At 38.0% G+C, this 13,217-nt stretch overlaps 1 protein-coding gene across 4 annotated transcripts in view; it reads left to right on the forward strand.

The window, feature by feature from the left end:
- Fam120c (family with sequence similarity 120 member C) overlaps nucleotides 1–12,992 on the forward strand; it is a 183,886-nt gene extending 170,894 nt beyond the window's left edge. For 2 of the 4 annotated variants that reach the window (XM_004873525.4, XM_021251216.2), the window contains one exon: nucleotides 8,307–12,992. In XM_004873525.4, the coding sequence (XP_004873582.1) occupies nucleotides 8,307–8,558 (252 nt within the window). In that variant the 3' untranslated portion in view covers nucleotides 8,559–12,992. The remainder of the gene's footprint in view (nucleotides 1–8,306) is intronic. The other 2 variants (XR_015442377.1, XM_013068768.3) reach the window with 2 other exon arrangements.
- Nucleotides 12,993–13,217: the final 225 nt, after the last annotated feature.

Genomic DNA, 13,217 nt, shown 5'->3' on the forward strand with positions numbered 1-13,217 from the left:
CAAAAAACTAGAGTCATTTATAGCTAAATGGATGCATATCGAGGCCATACTCTTAAGTGAAATAAATAGGACACACGTGTAAATACTGAATAGTTTCACTAGTGTGAGAAACTGATAGTGTAAACAAGAGTTAAAATAATTAAAATGAATATTTGATAATTTGAAATAGGAAAAAAAGGTCCAAAGACGAAGGAGTGAAGGGAGGGGAAGGGGAAAGGAAAAGAGGGAAAGGAAAAACTGAGAAAAGAAAAAAAAATGGAAATGAAATCTGTGTAAATAGGGAAGGGTGGAGGGGTGAAGGTTTCACAGGTAATGGGGAAAAAAATAACCAAGATACATCATGTACAGGTACAAGCACCCAATGATAAATGTAAACGAATTGTATACCTAAAGTGTACCAATAAAATAATTTTTAAAAAAACATCTAAATATTAAAATAGTGCTGAACTGGCTGGAACAGAGGTTAGGTAGAACTCTTGAAGACATCGGTGTAGGAAAAGATTTTATGAACAAAACCTCAGTTACCTGTGAACTAGCACAAACAATCAACAAGTGGGATCTCTTCTTATTAAAAAGCTTCTGCACAGCAAGAGAAACCACCAGCAGTGTGAAGAGACAACCCACAATGTGGGAAAAAATCTTCACCTGCTTTTCCTCAGACAAAGGTCTACTATCTCGAATCTATAAAGAACTTAAAAAGATCAGACCTCCCAAATTTAAAAACCCTATCTGAAAATGGGCATCTGAAATGAAGAGACATTTCTCAGACAAAGAAGTAGAAATAGCAAATAAATACATGAAAAAATGTTCAACATCACTGGTCATTCCAGAGATGCAAATGAAAACAATGCTGAGATTCCACCTCACTCCAGAAAGAATGGCTGCTATCATGAAATCAACCAATAACATGCTGGCTGGCCTATGGGTAAAGAGGAACCCTGCTCCACTGCTGGTGGGAGTGTAGACTGGTACAACCACTGTGGAAATCAGTATGGAGATACCTCAAAGAATTAGGACTGGAAGTCCCATTTGACCCCGCTATTCCCCTGCTGGTTATCTTCCCCAAAGAATTACAAGAATCATACCACAGGGATATATGTGCACCCATGTTCATAGCACAATTTGTAATAGCTAAAACTTGGAAACAGCCCAAATGCCCATCAGCTGGAGACTGGATAAAGAAAATGTGGGTTTTTTTTTTAATAAAATGGAGTACTACTCAGCCATAAAAAATGAGAAATTAGAGACATTTATAGCTAAGTGGATGCACATTGAGGCGATACTCAAGTGAAATAAATAGGACACACGTGTAAATACTGAATAGTTTCTCTGGTGTGAGAAACTGAAAGTGTAAATAAGGACTAAATGTATAATAGGTCATGTGAAATAGGAAGAAAAGGAGCAAAGGGGAAGAAAGTGGGAGGGCTAAGGGAAAGGATAGAAGGGAATGGGATTAATATGAGAAAATGGAAAAATAGGAACAAAGTCTTCGTAAGTAGGGAGGGATGGAGGGTTGAAGCAAGGGCAGGGGAAGGGTGAAAAATAAGAATCAAGAGAGATTATGTAAAGGTGCAAATTTCCAATGAAGAATGTCATTATATTGTATACCTAAAATGTACCAATGATTAGAATGAATACTTGATAATGCAAAATAGGAAGAAAAGGTCCAAAGGGGTAGGGGTAGTGGGAGGGGCAGGGGAAAGGAAAGAAAGGAAAGGAAAAATGCTGACAAATGGAAAAAATGGAACTAAAGTCCTTGTAAATAGGGAAGGGTGGAGGGGGTGAAGGGAGGGCTAGGAATGGGGAAAAAATAAGAACCAAGATGCATCATGTAAAGGTACAATTCCCAATGAGAAATGTAAATGTGTTGTACACCTACAATGTACCAATAAAAGAATTTTTTTTTAAAGAAAGCTTCGTGAAAAAAAATTCTTCATGGAGTTGGGGATTTAGCTCAGTGGTAGAGTCCTTGCCTAGCAAGTGTGAGGCCCTCAGTTCAGTCCTCAGCACCAGTAATTTATAAAGCAGGAAAAAAGAAAACCTTCATAATTTGGCATGGTTACACACGCTTGTAATCCCAGCATTCTGGGAGGCTGAGGCAGAAAGATTGCAAGTTGGAGCCCAGCCTGAGTGACTTAGTGAGACTGTCTCAAAATAAAAACTAAAACTGGGAGGCTGGGGATTTAGCTCAGTGGTTCTGCTGCCTGCCCTGCAAGTACAAGGACCCGAGTTCGATCCCCAGTACAAAAAAAAAATAGGAAAAACTAAAACTGGGCTGGGGATTTAGCTCAGCAGCACCGCGCCTGCCTCGCAAGCTCAAGGTCCTCAGTTCGATCCCCGGTACCCAAAAAAAGAAAAAAACTACAACTGGAAGATGTAGTTTAGTACAAAGGCCCTAAGTTCAATCCCTAGTGCCTAAAAAGGATAAAAAAGTTTCTTCATGAAAATGTTGAAGAGTAAGGAAGAATTTTTTATCATTTAATTATGCTGCATGTATTCTGATGCCTGAGTGTATAAAACTTTTATTGTGGGTTTTTTATAGTCACTCTCTCCATCCCTTTATTTGCCTTACATTTTTAATTCGCTTTCTGGGTTATACTACTACATCAGAAACCACTGATTATGTAATAAATTTCTGTATTGCCTTGGTTGGGTAAAAGCAAAAGTTTATACTTTTCTCATTTCCTATATTTCTAATCCTTAATTCTTGCTGAGGTCATAACAGCCTCAGTCTATACTCTGTGTCCATCATATTAACTGAAACAACTAGAAGGTAGGTGAGCAGGGTAATACAGTCCTGCCATTGCCTACCAGTAAGAGTCGAAGCAGAATTCTCTTTTGAGTAGCGATTAATTTGCCAAGTCAAGTCACTATGTTTATATAGCATTTCACATTGAATTTGATTATGTCCTAAACAGACCTGGCTGGTCAAGTATTTGATATATACATATGGGCTAGGGATTCAAACTTTTTAATTTTTAATTTAAAAATACATATATATATGTATTATATATGGTATATTTTAAGGATTTCTTCTTCATGTGAGCATAGCTGTCGTGATAAAATGATAAATTTGGAGGGCCGGGGATTTAGCTCAGTGGTTCCGCCCCCTGCCTTGCAAGCGCAAGGTCCCAAGTTCGATCCCCAGCACCAAAAAAAAAAAAAGATGAATTTGGAAGTAGCACCAAATGAAGGTGAGGCATTTTTTCCACACTACAAGTTTACTTTTTTGGTTTTTTTAAAATGTAAACTCAATTTAAAATTTAAAATTTTTTAATTTATTGAAAGAAGGAAAGAAACTTTTATTATGTCTGACAGAGTCTTGAGAGCTTTCATTTTTCTGTGTAGCAATAAAAAGCAAAATTATTGGCTTGTACATTTTATGGCCTGACCTGAGCAGCCTTTTTTTTTCTCCTTTAGATATGTCAGACAGTTTCTAAGTTTTATAAGTAGTTGGTTTACTCTGGAAGTTCAAATTATTGATTCTGGTAATGGAAAAGTATTTATGGGTATTGAGTTTGTTGAGAATCAGAATACAAGTTATATTTTGGATATGTATTAAGACGATAAATTTTCATTTGAGGGCAAAATAATCTTTTAAAATGTAGTTTGCGGGGATTTAGCTCAGTGGTTCTGCCACCTGCTCACAAGCGCAAGGACCTGAGTTTGATCCCCAGTACCAAATAAAATAATAATAAAATAAAATAAAAGGTAGTTTGGACCCTAGATGTACCTCTCAAAGGCCCCATACTCTAGGCAATATGGTTGGATAGAAAGAATGGTGTACTATCCCATTGTGCCTAATTCAGATATTTTAGATTGGTCATCCTGCCTTAGCTAGTGAAAATTCTTACAGATTTCCTAGTGCCCACTAAAAGGTTTATGAATTCAATAACCCCCCAAAAAATATGCTTTGGGGTTTGGTTTGGTTTGGTTGGTTTTGAAATTTCCTTTTATATTTCTCTGATATACTTTGTGCTAGCATGAGCCAGTGAGGGTAAATGGCCTATTGAAGCATAACTACTTGACTCTACCTGCTTTTGTATCAAAATTCCAAAAGCACGGATTTTTTTTTCCTGGCTTTTTAATTTCATTAGTTCCTTTAGAAACATTAAGAGATGGCCATTGATTTAGCTCAGTGGTGCCACTGCCTGCCTTGCAAGTGCAAGGTCCCGAGTTTGATCCCTGGTACAAAAGAAAGAGAGAGAGATTAAGACATGAAACCAGGGCCAGAAATTTAGCTCAGTGGCACTGTGCCTGCCTCAAAACCACAAGGTCCTGAGTTCAATCCCCAGTACTGAAAAAAAAAAATGAAACCAATTAGATAGGAAATAAAATTTTATGTTTTCTTATTGAAATATTAGTATCTTATTAAGGTTGTTTGCTTTTTACTGAATTCAAAAGCAAGACTTGAACATCTCAAATGAACAAGAATGCTTCTGGGGCCGGAGATTTTTTTTTTAATTCTTTTATTGGTACATTTTAGGTATACAATATGTTTACATTTATCATTGGGTGCTTGTACCTGTACATGATGTATCTTGGTTCGTATTTTTTTCCGCATTCCCTGTGCGCCCTTCACCCCCTCCACCCTTCCCTATTTACATAGATTTTGTTTCCATTTTTCTTTCTTATAATTTTTCCTTTCCGTTCTTCCCTTTCCCCTTCCCCTCCCACCACCCCTACACCTTTGGACCTTTTCCTATTTCAAATTATCAATTATTCATTTTAATCATTTTCATCCTTATTTACACTTTCAGTTTCTCACACTAGAGAACCTATTCAGTATTTACACATGTGTGTCCTATTTATTTCACTTAAGAGTATGGCCTCAATATGCATTCATTTAGCTATAAATGTCTCTAGTTTCTTGTTCTTTATGGCTGAGTAGTTCTCCATTTTATTAAAAAAAAAAAAAAAAAGAACACCTCTTCTTTATCCAGTTTCCAGTTGATGCGCACTTGGGCTGTTTCCAAGCTTTAGCTATTACAAACTGTGCCACTATAAACATGGGTGCACATATATCACTGTGGTATGATTCTTTTAATTCTTTTGGGAAGATACCCAGCAGGGGAATAACTGGGTCAAATGGGACCTCTAGCCCTAGTTCTTTGAGGTATCTCCATACTGATTTCCACAGTGGTTGCACCAGTCTGCACTCCCACCAGCAATGGAGAAGGGTTCCTTTCTCCCCACACCCCCGCCAGCATTTGTTATTTGTTGATTTCTTGATAGCAGCCATTCTTTCTGGGGTGAGGTGGAATCTCAGTGTTGTTTTCATCTGCATCTGTCAAATGACCAGTGATATTGAACATTTTTTCATATATTTATTTGCTGCTTTTACTTCTTTGTCTGAGAAATGTCTGTTCATTTCAGATGCCCATTTTTGAATTGGGTCTTTGAATTTGGGGGGTCTGATTTTTTTCAATTCTTTATTTATTCTAGATAGTAGACCTTGGTCTGAGGTACAGCTGCTAAATTTTTTTTCCCACATTGTAGGTTGTCTCTTAGCTCTGTTGGTGGTTTCTCTTGCAGTGCAGAAGCTTTTTTTTTTTTTTAATAAATGAATGCTAATAAAGATGCATTTTTTGTTTGTGTGTGGTTTGTGTATCCTTTTATTGGTACATTTTAAGTGTACAATATAATGACATTCATCTTTGGAGATATGTACCTTAGATACTCTCTTGGTTCTTATTTTTTCCCCCTTCCTCTGCCTTCCCTTCAACCCCTCCATCCCTCCCTATTTACAAAGACTTTGTTTCCATTTTTTCATTTTCTCATATTAATTCCATCAGAAGCTTTTTAATAAGATGAGATCCCAGTTGTTGATTCTTTTTGCTAGTTCCCGTGCTACTGAGGATTTGTTCATAAAGTCTTTTCCTATGCCATTGTCTTCAAGAGTTCTACCTAACTTATCTTCCAGCAAGTATAGTGTTTCTGTCTTAATATTTAGATCTTTAATCCACTTCAATCTTAGTTTAGTGCATGGTGATAGGTATGGGTCTAGTTTTAATCTTTGGCAGATTGAAATCTAGTTTTTCCAACACCATTTATTAAATAGGCTATCTTTCCCCCAATGAGGGTGGTTGGTTCCTTTGTCAAAGATGAGGTGGCTGAGTATGTCTGGCGTTGTTTCTGCATCTTCTTATCTATTCCACTGATCCTCAGGTCTGTTTCTTTGCCATTATCATGCTGTTTTTATCACAGTAGTTTTGTAGTATAGTTTTAAGTTGGGGATTGTGATACACCCAACCATGTCTGTGTTGCCTAGAATTGCTTTTGGTATTCTAGGTCTCTTCTTGTTCCAAATGAATTTTGGGATTGTTTTCTCTAGTACTATGAAGTATATTGTTGGAATTTCAGTCGGCATTGTGTTAAATCTATATAGTAGTTTTGGAAGTATGCGGGGCCAGGGATTTAGCTCAGTGGTTTCGCCACCTGCCTTGCAAGTGCAAGGTCTTGAGTTTGATCCCTGGTACCAAGAAAAAATAATAGTAATAACCTTCTGAAATGATGAAGTTAGGAGTAATGAGCATTGTAGTTCCTCTTATTTAAATAACAAAGCCAGGGTTTGTTTTTGTTTTGAGACAGGGTCTCCATTATGTAGTTCAGGCTGGCCTTGAACTCACAGCAGTCCTCCTATCTCAGCCTCTCAGGTGCAGGGATTACAGGTGTGCACCACCATGCCTGGCCAGGGTTTGGGTTTTTTGTTTTGTTTTGTTTTGTTTTTTTGAGGCAGAGTCTCCCTTTGTAGTTCAGGCTGGCCCTGAACTCACTATATAGCTCAGGCTGGCCTCAAATTCACGGCAATCCTCCTGCCTTAGCCTCCCAAGTGCTGGGAATACAGATGAGCACTACCATGCCCCGCTCCATGTTACTTTTTAAATTAATTATAGCATAGGTTTCTAGTAATATTATTCAAATGATAAGACACTATTCTTAATGTCAACTATAAATATTCAGCTACTCAAAATGTATAAAAAATTTGTTTGGTACAACATTAATGTGGATGATTCTTTTGCCCATCTTCCTTTCCTTTTTCCTATTCTTTCCCATGTATTTATTCTTTTGCCTAAAGTCAGAAAACTGGTAGTATTGTCATTTGCTACTTTGAGTACACAACTCCTTCAGACTTTCCATGGATCTTCAGTTTGGAGCTCAAAATTTAATTTCTAAGTTTTCCTGTGGATATCTTTTTTTTTCCTGATCCTTTTCCATTCTGCAGTTTCCCCTTGAGTTTCCTTGTTTGTTTGTTTGTTTGAGTTTTTATTTTTTATTTTTTTTTGGCTGTACAGGGATGGAGCTCAGGACCTTGGGCTTGAGGCAGGTGTGTTGACTTTTGAGACAGGGTCTCACTGTGTAGTTCAGGCTGGCCCTCAAATCACTATGTAGCCCAGGCTGGTCTTGAACTCATGGCAGTGCTCCTGCTTCAGCCTCCCGAGTGCTGGGATTACAGGTGTTCATCACCATGCCCGGCTCCCTTTGACTTTCCTCCTGCCCTTCCCAATCTGTAACAGTGATAGTTTGCTGTCTTTAAAACAGAGTATTCAAATGAATTTGCTTACCCAATAACTTCTGTGAAGTTACTTTTTCTGATAGCGTTTTTATTCAGTTATGTACAAATGTATTACTTCCCCTAGTAGTAGGTAAACAAAGGTCTGGTCAAGAATGGTAACCTGCTGTTTTCTTTAAAGGAGAGCCAAGGCCTTGTGCTTTACTCTGTTTTGATTTGGTGTCAAATAGCAGCCATTTTGATTGTAAAACCTTTTAGGATTTGTGAGTTCCTTGTACTGTTTAGATTTATTTAAAGTTGGCCTTATAAAATGAAAAAGTAATGAAAATTCATTTTTCTAAACTAGTGAATGTCATTTTTTATAACATTATAAATAACCCCCCACCTCTGCTTTTTTTTTTTTTTTGAGAGTATATTGTGATAGCATCCTTTGTGTTTTTGTGTTTTTTTCACTTGTGCCTAAAGGATGATATATTATGAGTAGGTCAAGTGATGAGTCTGGGTAATCTTGAGCATGTAGCTTGTGAGAAATAGTTAACTATAGGCAGAGTACATAGAGAGTCAAAGAAAACTAGATTCTTATCTTTTCACTAAAGATTCAGTTACTGTTAACTCACATACATATTGGTAATGGATAAAAGTCTCACTGTCTTCCAACTTCTTTATGCTTGTTTTAAAGGATGAATAAAGGTTTCCCATATATATAAAACAAAGAGTAAGTGAATGAGCTTGGAGAGGGCCAGCCAGTTTGGGATTATCATTTCCATTGAGTATCTGTCTCTGTTTTTGACAGGGCTCTTCAGATGGAATTTCTAAATCCCTGGAGCTTCGTCAAGGGCGGTCTCGCTCCCAGATGAATGGAAACAACGGCACATTGACCAAGGAAGAGAAGAGCAATCATCGTCTTCCAGCTCCATCACAGTGTGCCTTATCCAGAGACAGCAATGTGTGTGATGATGATAACTGCTGCCTCCCTGTGAAGAATGAGGAGAACCACTCACAAGAACAGAAGTTAGAAACTGTGGCACAACAAAAAGAGGAATGACAAGCTGAAGATGGCTTCACCAGTCAGGAAGAAGGGAAAACTATACTTTTCTGATTCTAGGCCCAAGTTAGAGAAGGATATAAGTGCTCACCTAAATTTATCCTCAATTTTGATGGGATGTCTTACTGTATCCATCTTTCCCCCTTCCTTACCTTTTTCTTGGGCTCCAGAGTTAAGACCTGGGGAATTTCTGGTTAAAGATGAATAGCATGAAGACTTAGTTCCAATTCTCAAACTGAATATATAGCACCTATATTCTATCTCCTCTGGAAGTCTAGTAAGGCAGTAACTGTCAGAAAGTGGATGTTATCATGTAAGTCCTATAGAAAAGTTCTATCTTTTGTTGTTTGAGTATTTATCATGATACTTATTTGCTGACTTATCTGATATATCTATGGGGTTGAGGGGATAGCTGTCTGTGGCTTCATTTTTTTCTCTGAATTGATATGGTCTTGATATATAATTAGTATCCATCTCCTCTTTACTCTTTCTCCCAACTCAGCTACCCCAGGATTTTGTACACCACCTCTAACTCTGGCCTGACAATCAGATAAGTAGATGTTTTCAGGGAACTGGATAGTATTGGTTATTTTATTTTTTATTTTATACACTTAAAAAAAAACTACCAATGGCCTTTGTACTGGGAGATTCAAGTGAGTCGGAAAAGTACTGGGCAGATTTTTCCTGCCTCTCAACTAGCCCATTGTTTGTAAAATAGAAGATGTGGTGCAGTTCACCCACTCTGTGCTGCCCATACCCTGAAATGGGTGGGAATCAATGTTATGAAACTGAGTACAAAAGGGACTCAAAAGACTCTGTGGGTGTGGGTGTGAGTGTGGGTGTGTGTGGTTGTATATATGAATGTGTGTATCTGTATACATACACATACCCTTTATATAAAGAGACAGATCTATTTATCTATACATATTTTATATATGTGTGTGTATGTGTGTGTGTATACACATACATACATACATGGTGATATCCCAGAGGATTTACTGAACTTCCCAGAAATGCTTCCACTGCTATGGAGTGGTGGGTTTCAAAAGATTACGCTTTAAATCTAAATTCCTGATTAAGTCGCAGCCTATCACAATTATAAGAAGATGGGCTACTCTAAATCATGCACAAAGTACTTTCCAGAGATTGCCTGTTCAGAACAACAAACACTTGGGTTGTAATAAGCTTAATCTTGAACAGAGCCCTCACATCCCATATGGTAAAAACTTGAGGTTGGAATGGAATTGGGAAGAGTTGAATATTTCTTTATGAAGGTTTAAGGAGAAAGGGGGGTGGGAGGTGATTTGAAAGGGCATTCTGCCCATTTGGAGAAAATCTCTCTTGGAACTCCAGGGTCAAATTGGCTTCAGGTAAGAACTGATTGACAAGACTCCCTGAATGAGGGATGGTTTGTACTGGAAAGATGGTGTAGGGAAGTGTGAGGAAATTTGACAATTTGATTTTACATGCCTAGATTGTTTCATTTGTTCATTGACATTTTGACTACTGGATCTTTTCATTTGCTTTGCAAGGAAGACTTCAGAGGACTTTGCCCTGGGCCTTGAAAAATATTCTATAGAAGATTATCAACCCAGGATAAAAAGGCTGTTCCTCCTTGCTGGAGATAATCTTGAGACTGCCTTGCACTTCCAGTTTCCCTCCTTGGGCAGCCAAAATACAGGGATGGAAACATGGCTTGCAACAAATTAGCATTGTATCTTCATTCAGGAACTGGGGCCTCCAGCCTCATATGTCTCTATTTGGGCTTTATGATATTTTGCCCAGAAGTACCATTTCTACCAGAATACAACTGACTAGACTTCTAGCAGGGTTCTCTCTTTTCTGGAAAAACCCCATGCACATTAACCCACAGCAGGTCCTTGGTGATTTCTTTTTCCTTTTTTTTTTTTCCAGACAACCAGAAGGCTGTTTGCTAACTGCCCACTTACAGTGACCATATCATGAGTAATTGAAAATAGTCTCAGACTAATCATAGTCTGCCCAATTTAAGAGAACCCACAGTTTTCAGGGGGAGGGAGCCCCAGAATTCCTTGCCTCTCCCCACATATTCTTACACAAACCAAAGAAGGATAAGAGTGTAACCCCTAGCAAGATGTAAGCAGGAACAAAGCATACAAAAACCTCCTATTGAAGTCAGCTCTCCTGATTTGGTCCCCTTTCTTCTCTTGGACCTGCATAATCTTAAAGGTTAGGACTTCTATATCAGCAAGAGAAGAAATTTAGATGGCCCAGAATTCTCTTTCTGTGCCACAAAGCTCTAAAAGTAACCAGAGTCACTGAGCTGTGAGTAAATGGAAATATATATATTTGGAGTTAAATGGTAAAGTATCTTTTCAATTGCTGTTTCTGTGCATCTTAAATCTATCTGACACAATCAGATGACAGTATTGCTAACTCTCACAGCATTAAGAATATTTCTTATTTTGTAGGCATTCACTGTGAGAGGTAAAATTGCTGCTTTGACAGGGATGATTCCAGTTTGCCACAAGACTTGTGTTTCTCCCTTCCATACACCATGGCTTTCCCCTAGCCTGGCCCAGGATGAAACAAGTGGTTGACCTCCAACCTTGATTTTTATTTGGATTCAACATTTTGGGTTTGGAAGGTTACAAGAGAGAGCCATAAAAGGCCATACTCTTAGATTTTGGTCTATCTGCCAAAATACACAAGTTAAAAACCAAACAAACTAAGATTCATTACTGGGAGATAAACTTTTTCTGATTACAGGATAAAATAGGGAAGGTAGGATGTGATCTTTGCTGTACTACTTGGAAAGACTGTCATCCTTCACTTGAGGTTAAATTTCTGACTGTGAAATGGAACAAAGTAATGTTGGATCCCCTAGAAGTGACCCCTTTAACTTGCAGGACTACAGGCAAGAACATCCTGGTTGTACATAGCCACTGATCCCCAAGTATTTGCTGTTCTTGACTGTCTTGGGATCGGCCTCTTAATTCCTACCCTTTTCCAAGTGGCCAGTCTGGTCTGGACGAGGCCAGAAAAACTTATGCTCACTTGCATCACTTTCATTCTGAGCCAGTAGGAATTTGGGTAGACTAAAGCCCAAGAATTGATACTTGCTTTGGCTAGGGACATTTGAGTTTTATCTCCATCTTGATTTCCTGACATTGTTGGCCAGATCACATTAACATTTTTTGATCACTGAGAAAAATAGCCAGACAAGGCTTTAGGGAGGGTGGTTAAAATAGGGGGTGGGGGGCAGGAATGCTTATGTAGGGTAGAAAGAATATGGGAGTAGCTATTTGATTGTGGTGATTCAGTCCTTTGGAACCTTAGAAGGCTCCTGTGGGCATGTCATTGTCACCATGTCAGCCTCTAAGACCCCCTCCCTTTTGAAATTACAATACAAGTAGACCACAGTTTAAAGTAGTTAGTATAATTCTACTAAGGTTTGATCATTATACTTGTTCACTTCTTGGTGCATATTTCCTAAATATGCTCGGGGTTTGGGGTGGGAGGAGTAAGTTTTCACTATTCCATTGTGTGTCAACCAATATTTTTCTCCCTCCCGTGGCTTTGGCATCTTCTCTTCTGACTCTCTTTTCATCTCCTTTGGCTTATTGTGGTAGTCTGCTGGTACAGGTAGAGAGCTCAGTGCGCCCATTCCCCTGTTACTGCTAATTATCTTCAATATTGTTCAAGTTATTTTGATGTTCTAAGAAAATTTCATTTTTTAATAAAATCATCTTTTCCAAGTTAAAAGCAAAAGAAAACATCCCCTGTGCTAGGGTGCCCATTCCAGCTTTTGACATTGCCCCTGTACTTTTATAGATGCTCTTTTTATCTGTGTTGGTAGTAACTAATAACTAGTGAATTTTCATGTAAATGAAGCAAATTAAATATTTCAGATTTTATTAATCTCATAACCCTGCCAAATCTGATGACTTCATCCTGATTACTTCCCAGAAGGCACTTCTCCTACCTTTTATTTTATTCTATCCTATTCTATTCTTAGACTGACACATTAGGTAAAGAAACTTTAACTGCAAAGAGTCAGTGATTTTTTAGTGCTCCCTGATAAATAATGTTATTGACAAAAGTAAGAAATTCTTTCATTGTTTTTTTCTGTGATACTATCTCCTCTCTTGTGTTCTTGACAGTGTGTTTAGTGGATGGATAATACGTATTTCTCTTTCCCACTCCCAGATTCCAATTTCCTGCCTTTTGGCCCACCTCACAACAAAAGCTCCATAGTTTATTAACGTAAGTTTGAATGGATGCTTCTTTGGGGAAACTGCAAGAGTTAATGGAAATGTTTCAGAAAGGAATGAGAATGTCTCAGGAGTTGTTCTGTGATGGAATTTGGTCCGTTGTTCTGTTAATGCTGATGGAAAGAAACTTACAGCGCTTAATAAAAGTTTATTCTTTTAGTAAAAAAAAATTGTGCAATAATTTTGGTTGTGTGAAGTTTGATTTCTTCTCCCGTCTCTGGATCCCTTTTTGCAAACAGAAGATACACTTATCTCAATTCAGAAGTGGTGCACAGAGATTTAGGAGTTTCTAGGCTATCAAGACAAGAGACATCATGGTAGAGTCATTGAAAGAACATGTTTAGCTTCTTGGTTAACTTCATTATTTGGATGTTCTAAAGACACCTTTAACACACTTCCCAAACTG

Source organism: Heterocephalus glaber, unplaced genomic scaffold (genome assembly GCF_053883595.1).
Source record: "Heterocephalus glaber isolate CG9 unplaced genomic scaffold, H.glaber_assembly_v1.0 deba00001545, whole genome shotgun sequence".
Classification (NCBI taxonomy): domain Eukaryota; kingdom Metazoa; phylum Chordata; class Mammalia; order Rodentia; family Bathyergidae; genus Heterocephalus; species Heterocephalus glaber.